Raw genomic sequence first — 14,382 nt, forward strand, 5'->3', positions numbered from 1 at the left:
ACCAGCTTAGGGTAAAAAGTTCCAATGGTATATGATTTAGTTATTCAAGAGGAATAAAGCAATATTCAAGGTATGTTAAAAAAAACCATTATCCCACTGACTATGGGCTTTGTGATCTCAGCTCACATTCCAAAGCAAAGATTTGCATATTTACATGAAAATGAAACCCTTTGTATAGATTCAGGGGGATCTTGAGATGTGAATCCCAGTGCTAGCAGTGCCACTCAGTTCCCATGGGAGGAGAAATACCATCCTCCCTAACAAGTTTAGAAGGCTGTTGTGCACAGGTCATCTGCACAAATGAATGGGCCCATTTATCAAATATTAAACCTAGAAAAAATCCTGAAGGAATCTTTGCAATTTAATATATTCCTAATTTACCCTAAGGATACCCATGTCAGTTCATTTCATGATGTTTTTGGGTCTGAGCAGGCAAAAGTCATTCTGTTCCATGTACTGATAGTGCTGAGTTCTACCGAACAGCAGTGCTGATCACTTTCATCTTTCCAAATCCTTGCTCTTTGTAGTTTTGGACTGGCCTACTGGCATACCAGAAAAATATCAAGTGGGCCCAGGTTCTGCTGCCTGCCCCCAATAGGCGGGTTCTACTGCCCATTTGCTTGCTACCTTCTACCTACTGCCTGGACTTGGAGTGTACAGTGGCACGGGTGGCAGCTTCAAGCAACTGCCCGGGTGCTAAGTGCAAAAAAAAAAAATTGTGTTTGAAGTTGGTCGTCTCGCCAATCCTTCATACACCGAACAAGGTTTCGTACAATAATATTGGTGCATGTATGGCTACCTTTAGGGTTCATTCTTAAACACAGGTGATATGTACTAGAAAGGACACAAATCCTAATTTTTTTTACACACAATGCAGAGGCTTTACACCAAATTGCTCCAAAGTAGCTTGCTTTGCAACTGGTGCACAATTCTTCTATGCGGTCCAAAGAGCATCTCCTTTGGTAACCTGCACGCAAGTTGCAGTACAATTTGTTCTTAGTGCAATTGACATGACTTGTGGTGCAAGCATGCATGTGGTGTTATTAATGGCATTTGTGTGTACCAAGTATAAAGTCAAATCCTCATGGTTACCATTAAAACAAAAACGCTGAACCAAAGAAAATAAAATTCCATGGAAAAACTATATACACACGCCCATAAATATACAATATCCTCTTTATACATTTTTATTAATAACAGCATTTGTGTGATATTCACTGGAGTGCATTAACCTGCTGAACACAGATGTACATGTCAAATTGTGTCTGCAGTCAGATAATTGGATCTTACGTGCCCCTCAGTATAGTTGTCATAGAGAAGAGTGGGGTCACATTACTCCTTTGTTATTGTGCAGTGGAACACATAAAAACGCCATGGAAAATATATATTGGGTTAAAATATGCTGATATAATTCCTTTAAAATGTAAGCACAGGGCTTCTCTTAAGAGTGCCTTTAATGTATACATCAGCACAATTATTAACATAGGGTTTTACTGCTCTGTAATTGTCCCAATGCTCCACTGATTTTCACTGTAGGAACAGACTGACCAATACATCTTTACAGCTCATACGGCTGCCAGTTCTAGATGTGTTAACTCACCAGTTGGACTTTATGACAATGAAGAAAAGCTTTGGAATGAAATCTTCCAGCCAGGGAAAGAGCTGCAGGAAGTCTGTTAGTAAGTCTGTTAGTAAGTAAAGGTGCTGCGTTCTTGTCTGGCTTGCAACTTTTCTATCACCTGACCCAGCACAGAGTAAAGGGCAAAGGAACTGGCTGAATTATCACTAGAAAACACAGTCAGTAATGGAGACCAAATACTTGTTCCTGCCTCTTCTACTACTCAGTAAGTACCCTTTCTAACATCAGACTCAGTGGCTACAAATAATCTTGCTTTAGAAGTAAGTGGAGAGCATAGTGTTGAGTGTAAACTTTATATATCGGAATAAGTCTATTGATTTGTTTGTAAGATGAACTTCAGCTGACTGATTTCTATCAACTGGGGAACTTCCTTATTACGTAATAAACCAGATATTGCTTTATTATCACATGAAATTGTTTAATACTCCCTATATATAGCTGTTTGGCTACATTTCCCTATAGCATCAACATCTTCTATCAGAAGCTATTTGCCTAGTGGTTGTTCCGTCTTTTGCATATATTTGGGCAATAGCAATGGGGTCCCTTTCATTACAATGTACATAGAAGCTATAAGTAATTGTTGTGCAATCTGGTATTTTAGGGACACTGGGTTTTCAGCAAAGGGATCTTTTGTATCCTATGAATCATGCTAATCAACATTTAAACATTAAACAACAATAGGATTGTTATGGCACCAAGGATTCATGCAGCATAAGGTAGCTATACTTGGGCAAATTTATGCTGCTGATTTGGCCCCTTCAAACCAAGTGGCAGCTTATCTGCCCATTTATGGGGCCCACTGAGGGGCCTGACTGACTGATATCTGTCCGAAAATAGACCAGATATCTATCGGACAGGTTTGAAAATCCTGTTGTCCAAGGAGCACATTCATGTGGCCCTCATCTGACTGGTCTCCATATGTTCTAAGGGTGGCAAAACATCACCTTAATGGATGATTTGGCCCAGCATGAGGGTGGTGAAATTGTGCACAAATTGTGTAACTAGAGTTTTGGGGGCCCCAGCAGAGCTAATTTCAAGACCCACCCCGCCAGCACAGACACTTACAAGCCGCCCCATAGTAATAAAAACCCAGGCTGCCCACTGCTCACATATATATGTATATATAGAATAGCGTATTCAGTTGCTGCATCCCTGTGCAGCCACACTTGTATATAAATCACATAAACCCTGTATCTGGCAGCCCGAGAAATAGCATATTCAGTTCATCCATCCATGCACAGTGACAACACTATGTTGTTTGAATTGAATACCTGTGGCCTCTGGAAATAATATACAGCTGGCAATAATTGATTATAAAGGAAGAGTGCAGGGCCATAAACTATGTGCTTTGAAATAGTTTTTCCTTATTTTGCATGTACTTGTTGTGGTTTCTGGTAATTTTCCCTAGGATATATAGGATATCAACATGAATGTGATAATGGGGAGCTGTCAGTGCAATGTTAGTTCATGATAGCAATTCTTTTAGAAAAAGCTCAGTTAGTTCACCCATTCTACAGATTTATAAAAAATAAATTGGTGTGAATTGGATATAATTTAATGTAATATGATATCATATAATATAATATATGCACTTGATTTTCTCTCTGTGTGTAATGTTTTATTTTTTATGGTACTGTGTGATAGATTTTTCATTTGACTACTAGATATAGTACATTAACTATGGTCATGTGAATGACCTTAAATGATATATTTGTTTGATATTCAATAGTAATGCATGATTTAAGGAACTTTAGTAGATACATCTCTGCAAATCAGAGTGTTACAAGGTATTGGGGCCTGTCCTGTAGGTAACCATTCCTGGAGATATACTATTAGTTTGATGTGCTTGAATATGTGTGTGTGTGTGGGAAGGAGGCTTTCTCTGTATTAAATTGAATCATAAATAAGTAAATAACAGCTCATATGCTCCAAATCATACCATCATCTTATACAGGTCATTATGTTTCATTCATTCATTCAATGTTGCTACAAGTTGCCAAGTAAAATGTAAGATTCCCTGAAAATAGATGTTCAGATTCATATACACATGTGTGCCCCAAATATATAGTGAGCTTCATACTTGTATCTTGAATGTAAATGGAACTTTTAGCAACTTTTTAAAGTACATTCTTTAAAAATGTCCAGTTATTTAGAAGTGATTTGTAATTTATTGCTATAGGAAGCACTATCTGTCTGATCCTTGCTTTTGTCAGAAGTGGTTGCTCTGAAACATTGTAGCAGAAGCCAGTTAATAACAAACCTGCGAAGGAGCCTGCAATACATTGTGAGGCTTGATTGAAGAAAAGCTGACCTAATAACTTTAAAACCAGTGAAAAAGTTTCATTTTGTGGGGTGTACATCCTCATTAAAGAGAAAGTATACCCCTTCCTTTTCAACATGAACTCAATGAATAGGAGGCTACAGATGGGAGAAAGCAGTTTACTTATACAGGTGTCCTCCAGTTCTCAGCTCGCCTCTGCTATATTGTGTCAAGAGTCAGAGCCAGTGATGCAGAGAATATAGCCAGGTAGATAGATACTGCTGTCAACAGCAACTATTTTAGATTGGAAAGTTTCTTAGAATTACATTTTTTTTTATTATTCATAAAACAGTTTTTGGGTAAAAATCAATAAATAAACTCAGTTCATGGCTTGCTTAGTAGATAATACACTGATAAAGTTCTTTTTTTTTTTGACCAAGGATTTTGTCACTGTATGAGTACCTCCTATGCGTTTGTAAGTATTCATTTATGAGTCTCTGTGCAATTATGTGTGGGTGTATTAAAATGTACGGAAAAACAAAAATGAAAAAGTACAATCAATGCGCTGCTGGTAGGTTACAGAGTAAGGCGTCAGAAAGGCAGAAAATAAACAAAGAGCTCTAAAGGGGTTATTTTCATCATTATTCCTGCGTTTTTGCCTTTACAATATTTGACAAATACATTTGGAAGAAATGAACTTGTATTTATGTGTTAAACCTATAAGTGGCCATCGGGAGGTTTAGCTATGATTTACTGCATAATACAATGACAGAAATTGTAAATAGCCCCAAGGAAAATGTCGGTTATGCAAAGAAATACCCTTCCTTATGCAAAGTCAACCCTTGTACTAAATGTATTTAGTGTCTTCTCAATTAGTGTAGAACCACCTACAGCAGCAAATACCACTTCCTGCAGGGAGACAGGTGAGAGCTGGGACATGCCTGAAGAAAAGGAAGTGTAAGGGACTTGGGGAATATCCCCACTGATAGGGTGAGTCCTGCAAGAAAGAAATGGTTATTGTGACCAGTCACTGAGAGCCTTCTTAAAATAATAGGTATTCACATGCCTTATCGGTGCTTATCTTGATTAGATGATTTCTATTTCCTGTTTCCTAGAGAGTTGTTTTAGCCATCACATACATAAACTATATATACAACCACTAATACTAACTGTAGATATTAGTATCACAATAGCCTTGGATACTATGCTTGTTCAAGAAATCATCCAGGCCCCTCTTAAAGGCATTAACAGAATCTGCCATTACCACATCTCTAGGAAGGGCATTCCCCAACCTCACTGCCCTCACCATGATATGAGAGAGCACATGAGAATGTGCCCCATGCAATCCTTTTAGCACAGTCTAATTTTACAGAACCACATAGCTATGTTAGAAGCAAGCCATGGCACTGTATCTCATTTTTCAGCAACCAACTCACATTAGGCAAATGCATTTAATATTATTTTATTCAATGTAATCCCGCCTGTTTGATATGTCTATATAGTACCTTGAGGTTTCAGTTGCATAAAAGCTATAGACTTAATAAGATCCATTTCTGGAAAAATGTGCGCTTCGTTTATTTTTTTAGACAATCCACTCATCATTGGTTAAGCACTCTTTGACTTCATGTTGCCTACGCCCTGTCACCGTGCAGATTTTTGGGGACAGATTTTGTCCGGAAACGCACACAAGCATTTTCTAGGTGAGATCTGTCCAATGCATATTCGGAGCAGCCTTAGATTATAGCCATACCCCACATGATGCCAGCATTCTGCAATGCTGCTTATTAGATCACCTCAATAATTGTTTTTTGAAGGACTTGTAAATAAGGCTAAATCTGGGCACATTTACATCACCATTCTGATCACCATTTCCATCTCCCAAAAGGCCAAATCTTACGGAAGGATTCTGGGACACAGAGCAAAGAAACAGCAGAATAGGAAAAGGCCTTTACAGACTATAGACATTTCCTGTCCACTCCATAAAAAACATAAACAATAGTATTCCAGAGCCAGCCAGGAGGATGTTACACTTGATGAACAGGATCTCTGCCTTAGAGAGTAAAGAAAAATCCCAGTACAAAGTCTTCACAGGGCTGATGAATTTTTACATGAAAGAACATGACTGCACAATTTTCAATCCTGACTGTATAAACACAATCTTAAATGTAACTGTAGATATTTTATCAGTCGGCCTGTATTTATGTTCTTTTTATTGCATGGATTCCTTTGTCGTGTTTTATAAATGTATTGTGTAAAGTTTACAGAGCAGAGCAGTGCTCAGAAAAAATACTAATGTATATTTCTTAAACTTATTTAAAGGATGATAAAGATGACTTTTTAAAGTATACAATATATTCCTATATAAACATATTTGATATTGTACAGTATGGCAGTTTTTTAGTAGCAGTGTACCCCTCATTAGCCGTATGGGGCAGTGCTTTGACACTGTCTTCATATAATTTCAATCTGTGGAATGATGTATGTGAAGAAAAAAAACTGGGGGGTAAAAAAAAAAAAGGCAGGGGGAATATTTTCCATTTAACAGCAAGTTAACCCATTCTGTATATGACCTATAGGTTAAGAACTCCTGCTCTAAATACATTTGTGCAAAATTAATGAAGCAACACATTAATGTTAATGTTTACATACTGTATATTGACCGTACATTACAAGTAAATAATATTATTTGTGACTATTACAGAGTGCTTCATTAACTGCTTCAGAACCGCTCCAGTACCTGCTGTCGCAGGCTGCTCAGAAATGAACAGTAACTGGCCTATGCTAGACACAGAAGGATGCACAGTTCTCTGCTGAAGGCAATTCTGTGCAGCCTTTCTGTCTGATTCATACACCCTTCTGTTCATGGCCAGTCCAAGCAACAAGTAACTTTTAAATGATTTCCCTGTGTCATTTCAGGAAGCGCCGACAGCCTACCAGTCTGATTTGCTTATAATAGACAAATTACGAGATAATAATGTCACCGACTCACTGTGCCACCTGTACAATAAATGAATCACAGGCAGCAACAAGAAGCTTGAAAATGATTCACTGCTCAGGCAGCCTTATTTTGCATGGAGTTAAAATAATATACTGTATCTTGATCAAACTATCAGAGAAAATTCATACTCTTGCGCTGTTCATTATCTGCTAGGAATAATATAGTATCACCCACACACACTGCTTTGGGCTGGACACCTCTATACAAATAAATTCATGTTTTCAGGGGCACTTAGCCTAAACTAAACTTGGTGGCATTATTATTCAGTGTACAATTGGTCTTCAGTTTTTGTGATTTTTTTTTAAATTGCTCAGCATTTGCATTCTAAGGTTCTCTGTTTCAGCATGCAAACGTCAATCTGCTGATGGGGTCACTTACCTTAAAGGAGAAGGAAAGGCAAAGTCACTTGGGGGTGCCAAAATGTTAGGGGAAAATGGGAAAACCCATTGTTTATGTTTCCAGAGCACTATCACGTGCAGAACAAAATTATGCACAAATTGAAAAAGAACTGCTAGCAATTGTGTTTGCAACAAAGAAATTTCATCAGTACATCTATGGGGCCAATGTAAAAGTACAATCAGATCATAAGCCTCTGCAAGCCATTCTCTCCAGGCCTATAGGACAAGCTCCTGCACGACTACAGAGAATGTTACTGCAGTTGCAAAAATATGACATATCTGTATCATACACCCCAGGAAAATTGATGGCTATTGCTGACACACTATACAGAGCAGTTGATACCAAAAGTACAGACAATGGAGAGGAACTTTTTGATGAGAAAGTTGTTTATGCAATGCAGTCTACAGAAGCATTAAGCCCTGAACTGCTACAAATGCTAAAAGTGGAGACACAAAAAGATGATACCCTGCAAGCAGTTAAAGACATGCATATGCAAGGTTGGCCACAGCGAAAGAAACAAGTGCCATCCATCATACACCAATACTGGCCAATTCGTCACACATTTTCAATAGTTGATGATCTTCTGATGTCTGGTGACAGAGTTGTGATACCAAAATGTTCTCGAGCTGAAATGCTAAGGCGACTACATAGCGCACACCAGGGCATACAATGCTCCAAAGCAAGAGCTAGACTGATCATGTGCTGGCCAGGTATGTCCAAAGACATAGAACAGATGGTGGAGAACTGCGCAGTCTGTCAAGAAGAAAGACCAGCCAACCACAAAGAGACATTATTATCACATGATATACCAGACCTTCCATGGCTAAAGCTCGCGGCTGACATTTTTGACTTTAGAGGTCATGCATTTTTGTTGATTGTGGACTATTTTTCGAAATATCCAGAAATCCTAAAACTTCCGGATAAAACGTCACACTCCATAATTGCAAAACTGAAATCCGTGTTTGCCAGACATGGCATTCCAAAGGAGATGGTTTCAGACAACATGCCTTTCTCCAGCAGAGAGATACATAGTTTTGCATCCCAGTGGGGAATTCAACTAACTCACTCTAGTCCTGGATATCCTCAGTCTAACGGTCAAGCTGAGAGGATGGTACAAACGGTGAAGTTGCTTTTTAAGAAATCGTTCAGCACTGGAGCTGATCCACACTTAGCACTTCTACATTTAAGGAATACTCCTATCTCAGGTACCAATGTCACTCCTGCTCAACTACTGATGGGAAGAGTGTTGAGAAGTACTTTACCTGAAACAACTGAAATCCTTAAACCAAAAGTCCCTGAGAAAGCTCACAAAATGCTATTGAAACTCTCAAAGACAATACTATAACAGAGGCGCTAAAGATTTGCCAATCTTTCGAAAGGGAGAGAGAGTGAGGATACAGACCTCCCAAGGATGGAAACCTGCAGTCATTGTGAAACCTACAGCGGAACCAAGGTCATATATGGTAATGACTCCAGGTGGAGCTCGATTCCGCAGAAACAGACGTCATTTGAGACGTGATACGATTATTCCAACAGCTGAAGATGAGGTGCATCTACCAGCAGATATGAACAATGAATCTGGAGTATATCCAGTGGAATCTCCAGAACAACGAGCTGTACCTGTTGATCCTAGAGTTGATGAACCAACCCCAGCAGCTCACCAGCCAACAGGAGAACAAAGAAGCACTCGCTTTGGAAGAACTGTAATAAAGCCTGCCAAGTTACAGGACTATGTTCTCAGTTAGATATCCCTAGCAAAGTCTATTATGATAATCATTTTATAATAAAGAAGTAGATTGTATGCTCGGGGGGAGACTTTGTTAAAAACGGGGGATGTAATATATTGCGCTGTCACCTTAAGCTTGGGACAGCAGCTGGTCACATGTTCTCTTCTTCCTGTTCCTGTACTGTGTGTGTAGAAGTCTAAGAGCCACCATTTTGCAGTGTGCTATTATATGTTGCTGTGTTAACCTTTAGTAAAAGTTATTCTCTACAAGACCAGTTCCTGGGTGTGCTTGTGATCTGGTTCACTGTCTTATCCACATGCTTCAGAGTCTCCTGCAAAGCCTGTGTAAGGTGCCTGAACAGATTTAATCAGGGACAAGACACATGCGCAGTAGAGTAAAAAAGACGAGCAGAGAAGTCGGCTTTTCACTCTACTGCGCATGCGCCGGTCGTGGCATTCAGGCAAAAACGAAGCAGGAAGGAGGAAGCGCATTGCTACAGGTACCCCGGGCTGGTGCTGTTCTCTCCTAACAGGGGCACCAGCCCGGGGTACAAGGTAAGTGATTAAAGTCACTTGGGGGTGCCTCACATTTTGGCACCCCCAAGTGACTTAGCCTTTCCTTCTCCTTTAAACAGCATAAGATGAAATATGAGAGGGTAAGGATAAATAATTACATTTACTCCAGCTCTGGTAACCTTTAGCAGCCAGAAGGGAGCACTTTTTGGTCACGTGTCAAAACAAACCATCTGATTGGGTGCAATTGGTTGCAAAATGTGTGCCTTTTATTCTGTTGCCCAAGGAGGCACTTACTAATCACACTGATCTAAATTATTTTGTTCAAAGTGGGATCAACCAATGCAGTGTACAAACAGTGGATACCTAATACCAACTATGAGAATGCTTTAAACTGGAATGAACAGAGAGTTCCATGCTCCCAGGATACAGTGATGTTTGACAGTGGCAAGGTATTTCCTTTAACATCATTTAGCTGTAAATTGATAAAATACATTACACATTACATTTAACATTGGTGCAATGGCTAGAGCTTGTGCTAAACTGAGTTTATGCCTATTGTTTTAATTATTAAATATGTATTTTTTTTGTTATTTCTTGCACAAAATAAGACAAAATCTGAAATTGAAAGTAAAGTTACAATAAAAAAATTTGACTTTTTCTTTCAGTTTCATATTTTACACTGTTTAGTTTAAGAAATAAAAAAAACTATAGATATTTCCTAATAAGTAACAGTAAACTATTGTTTAACATGGGGTATACTACCCTTTTAGGGTGTCTTGGCATTCAGCATTGCAACTGGTACAGGAGTGTTACAAGGTCCTCTGGTACTTACTCCTTCTGGATACTATCCTGTGTGTTTTGAGCCAATGGAATGCAGCCTGAGGTTTACATGTTTAGTAGTGTTGATATGTGGTGAGCTTTTAATAATTCATAAGATCTTTGTAATATTTGGTCAATTTTTGCACTTTATGTTAAAGTTATGCACTGTCCTGGCACTGTTTTCCCTTTTCTTATTTAAGGTGCTTGTTTATCTTTAACCAGGTTGCACCTTCTTTCCCCATATTGGGTTACACTGATAGGTGCATTACATGACCTTATTTTAAAATAATTTTGAGGTATGTCTTGTGGAAGAAAGTGTTATTTCTGGGTTTTACAAATATTTGCCATTTTTCTTGGGGATTTAAATTCTGAATACTAAACAGGAAGAGGCTTAATATGGGTTTGTCAAGGGAGAAATAAATCACAAAATAAAGATATGCCTTAGCAACAACTTACCTAAAAGAAATGTCATTATAAGTAGGGTTTTCTGTGTATCCTCTTAGAAGCAGAGAGCAAATTATAGGAAACAGTATTTATGTGACACTGTGGGTCTGCTGACTACTGGTGACACAAATGTGAGGTAATAGGAAAAATCACATGGGCATATGTATTCCTCAGTGTAGGACTCAAAAGCACAAAATGGGACCCTTCAGTTGGGAGTTTATGCTACACCTACATGTTGGTGCTGACACTGTAAATGATCCAACATTATGTTATATTAAATTATACACCTCCAGTTAATAAAATTCAAATTATATAAAATTGTCTTAGAATAAGATTGCTGCTAACTATGTAGCACATTCACAATCTACTTGCAGCAAATGATCATTTAATATAATTACTTTTTAACCACAAATTCATTTTTCCCCCTGGTCCTGCCATGCAATGGTACATCTTGTTCTTGCCACAAAAGCAGGCAGGATCATTAGCAAAGCAGTTGTACCTAACATTACCCATGAGTCCTTGTCACAAGGTTTACTGCAGAAATACTCCAGTATAAAAAAAAATCCACATATTTGTACCTACAGCATTAGGAGAATGGGCAGTGTACTATGACAAAGGAGAAAGGAATTACATGATTAAAAATAGTGTAATTTTTTTTATTTGTTCTTCATTTATTTTATAACAGTGGAACATGTATCAAGATAATCTTTAGTAAACCTCTCACTGAACCCTCAGCCATTCAGAATATCATTCAATCTGGTCACTAACAGCAAGAGAAACCTGCAGGCATGTGCATAAAACAATGCATACAGAACATATTAAAACACACACAGTCATACCAGGACTCACAGAGAGTACACTGAGCAAAATAAACAACAAACAGAATTCACTGATCATTGCAAAGCCAGAGAGATGTAAACACCTAGCTGTGTGAAGTTAGTGGCCATTTACAGCAGTTGCAGCAAGGAAATAAATGTAATTAGATAATATCTATATAGAGTAGTGTTTTAGAGAGTAACTGCTTTTTGGGAGACAAAAATACCTTTCGCAATCATCCAAAATACCCTTTTAAACCAGTTTAGTTACATTAAGTACTTGCTATGTGTTCCCATTCAATCTTTATCTTGATGCTTGAGGCAATTTGCAGTTGGTCCTCATCTTGTATTTTTTTTTAACTATTTAGCTTTTTAAAGTAGCAGCTCTCCAGTTTAGGATTTCAGCAGCTATCTGGTTGCTAGGATCCCATATACCCTAGCAATCAGAACTTTGGTTTAAGTAAGAGATTTATAAGAAGATGAATAGAAGAGAACCTGAATATAAAGATAAGTAATACAAAGTAATGATAACAATAAAAGTGTTGTCTCATAGAGCAATTATTTTTTGTCTGCCACGGTCATTGGCCAATAGACCTTTGAAAAGGCAGATCCCCCAAACCTTTGTCAGGACCTTTAGGACCCTTTAGCCACAAGACTAGTGGAGTCCCTTTGTCCAGATGCCTCCAGCCAGAAGGCTCCCAAATGAAAAGAATAACAAATAACCTCTGAAGAGGTGTCAATACTTATGCACCCTCGGCAGGGCTGGGTTTCAGGGAGTCAAGGAGTCTGAGGATCATGCATTCCCCCCCCCCTCCCCAAAATCTGTGCAGATCTGTAAGAGATTATTGCATGGACCCAAGAAAAAAGCAACAAACAGTGGAAAAGAATAAATATATAGATAAATAAATAAATATTATAAAACCAATAAAAAAGTGTCTGTTTGCAGCTTCAGCCTCTCCAAATTTTAAAAATGTGATTACACACTTAGGGTAAAAACGTAGTGCTGCTAAAGTGCCAAAGTAAGTATGTGTGCCATGATCCTATTGCCTGCAGCCACTGTCATCTTAAGGCTCCTACAACATGCTAAAAGTGAACTCAAAGCTAAACGTTCCCGTAAAGGAAAGCTCCATTATCTGCCTTATGATATGGATATATTCAGATATACTCAACCTGCTTCCAATGCCATATATTTTCAACTAATTCATAAAACCAGTGCTTTTCACTTTGGGCTAAAAATTAATTCTATCTGTAAAAATGTCCCCTTTATTGGAGCTGCCCATAGATCCTCTCTGTGGGTGTGTCCTGCCAGAAGCACAGTAGAAATCAAATAGCCAATAACAGTCACACAAGCAATGACAGGCTTCAGTTCCCTATCAGGTCAGCCTAGCTGCTGATTGGTTCCTATCCTACAGTGCAGTGTGCTGAGTACCACCCCCCTTCCACCCGGCACAGCCTGGTAACGGAGGCAGCAGGAAGTGGAACAGATAGTGGGATTCTTTGTGAAATTTTCAATAAATCAGCCCAAAACACTACTTTTTTTAAGCACATTTCTTCTATATTTAGATGAGTACAATTCATTGGCACAATACTGTTTTCACACAAAATGTCCCTTTTAAATGTTTTTAAACTCAAGGCAGATGTATCTCCTCAACCATGATCTGTCTACATATAATGAGGTTTATGTATATATGTGCTTCCCTATAGATTCTGTCTATATATAAAGTTGTTACTTGCTCAGCTTTCAGGGTAAATGAGCCCTTTATTAAGTCTGGGCTGAAATATCATTCTTTTCTATCTTTTTTCATGTATCTTTTAAAAATGAAAACATTTGATATAAACAAATCCAACTTTAGATTTTTTTATGTGTGTTTGTGTTGTGTTTCTGTTTTAATATAAAAAAGTCCATAAAAAGTAATTTAACGTCCCAGGAAATTGGAGAGCACCTGAGGGTTCTGAGGTTTTACTAGGAGGAAGTGTATTATGAAATAATGATATACCTGACATATGATATGGTATAATGATATATCTGACATATGATATGGTATAATGATATATCTGAAATATGATATGGTATAATGATATATCTGACATATGATATGGTATAATGATATATCTGACATATGATATGGTATAATGATATATCTGACATATGATATGGTATAATGATATATCTGACATATGATATGGTATAATGATATATCTGACATATGATATGGTATAATGATATATCTGACATATGATATGGTATAATGATATATCTGACATATGATATGGTATAATGATATCTATGACATAGTACATGTTTGCGGTTCCTTTATAATATCAACACTGTCTGTTACAAAGTCACTTATGTACTGCAGATAAAGCACTTGGATACGTTCCAAGAAATATACCTTGAAATATGTAATGTGATATATACACTTTTTGTTTTACAGAAGGTTTCAGTCTATGTTCAAGCAAGTCATTCCCTAAAGGACATGGTAAGAGGCATTTAGTTTATATGTCATATCATTTACATACCATTACTCCATGTACCCTTGGCTTCAAAATAAAATAAGGATTCAGACTTTCTATGTACAGATGTTGCTAAAAAAATACACAGGAGATATGAAATAATATTTAATCATAGATTAATATAACAGAGCAGAGGTCTACAAGCTTTTGTACCCATGGTCCACATTTAAATTTAGAAGGTTTTGAGGAGCCACAACATTCCTTGAGGCTGCTAAACAAGGGCTGTAACTTGCTATTTCTTAGCCCACATGG

The 14,382-nt window shown here is 37.8% G+C and overlaps 1 protein-coding gene across 2 annotated transcripts in view; it reads left to right on the forward strand.

Annotated features, from left to right (window-relative positions):
• The first annotated feature begins 1,658 nt into the window (after window positions 1-1,658).
• The window catches only part of amn (amnion associated transmembrane protein), a 39,957-nt gene continuing 27,233 nt past the window's right edge, over window positions 1,659-14,382 (forward strand). The window contains exons 1-3 of one of the 2 annotated variants that reach the window (XM_002937997.5): window positions 1,659-1,844; window positions 9,866-9,987; window positions 14,052-14,096. In XM_002937997.5, coding sequence (XP_002938043.2) covers window positions 1,805-1,844; window positions 9,866-9,987; window positions 14,052-14,096 — 207 coding nt within the window. In that variant the 5' untranslated portion in view covers window positions 1,659-1,804. Of the gene's footprint in view, window positions 1,845-4,804; window positions 4,890-9,865; window positions 9,988-14,051; window positions 14,097-14,382 lie in introns of those variants that run through there. The other variant, XM_031891990.1, reaches the window with a different exon arrangement.

The sequence above is a fragment of the Xenopus tropicalis genome, chromosome 8, assembly GCF_000004195.4.
Source record: "Xenopus tropicalis strain Nigerian chromosome 8, UCB_Xtro_10.0, whole genome shotgun sequence".
NCBI lineage: Eukaryota > Metazoa > Chordata > Amphibia > Anura > Pipidae > Xenopus > Xenopus tropicalis.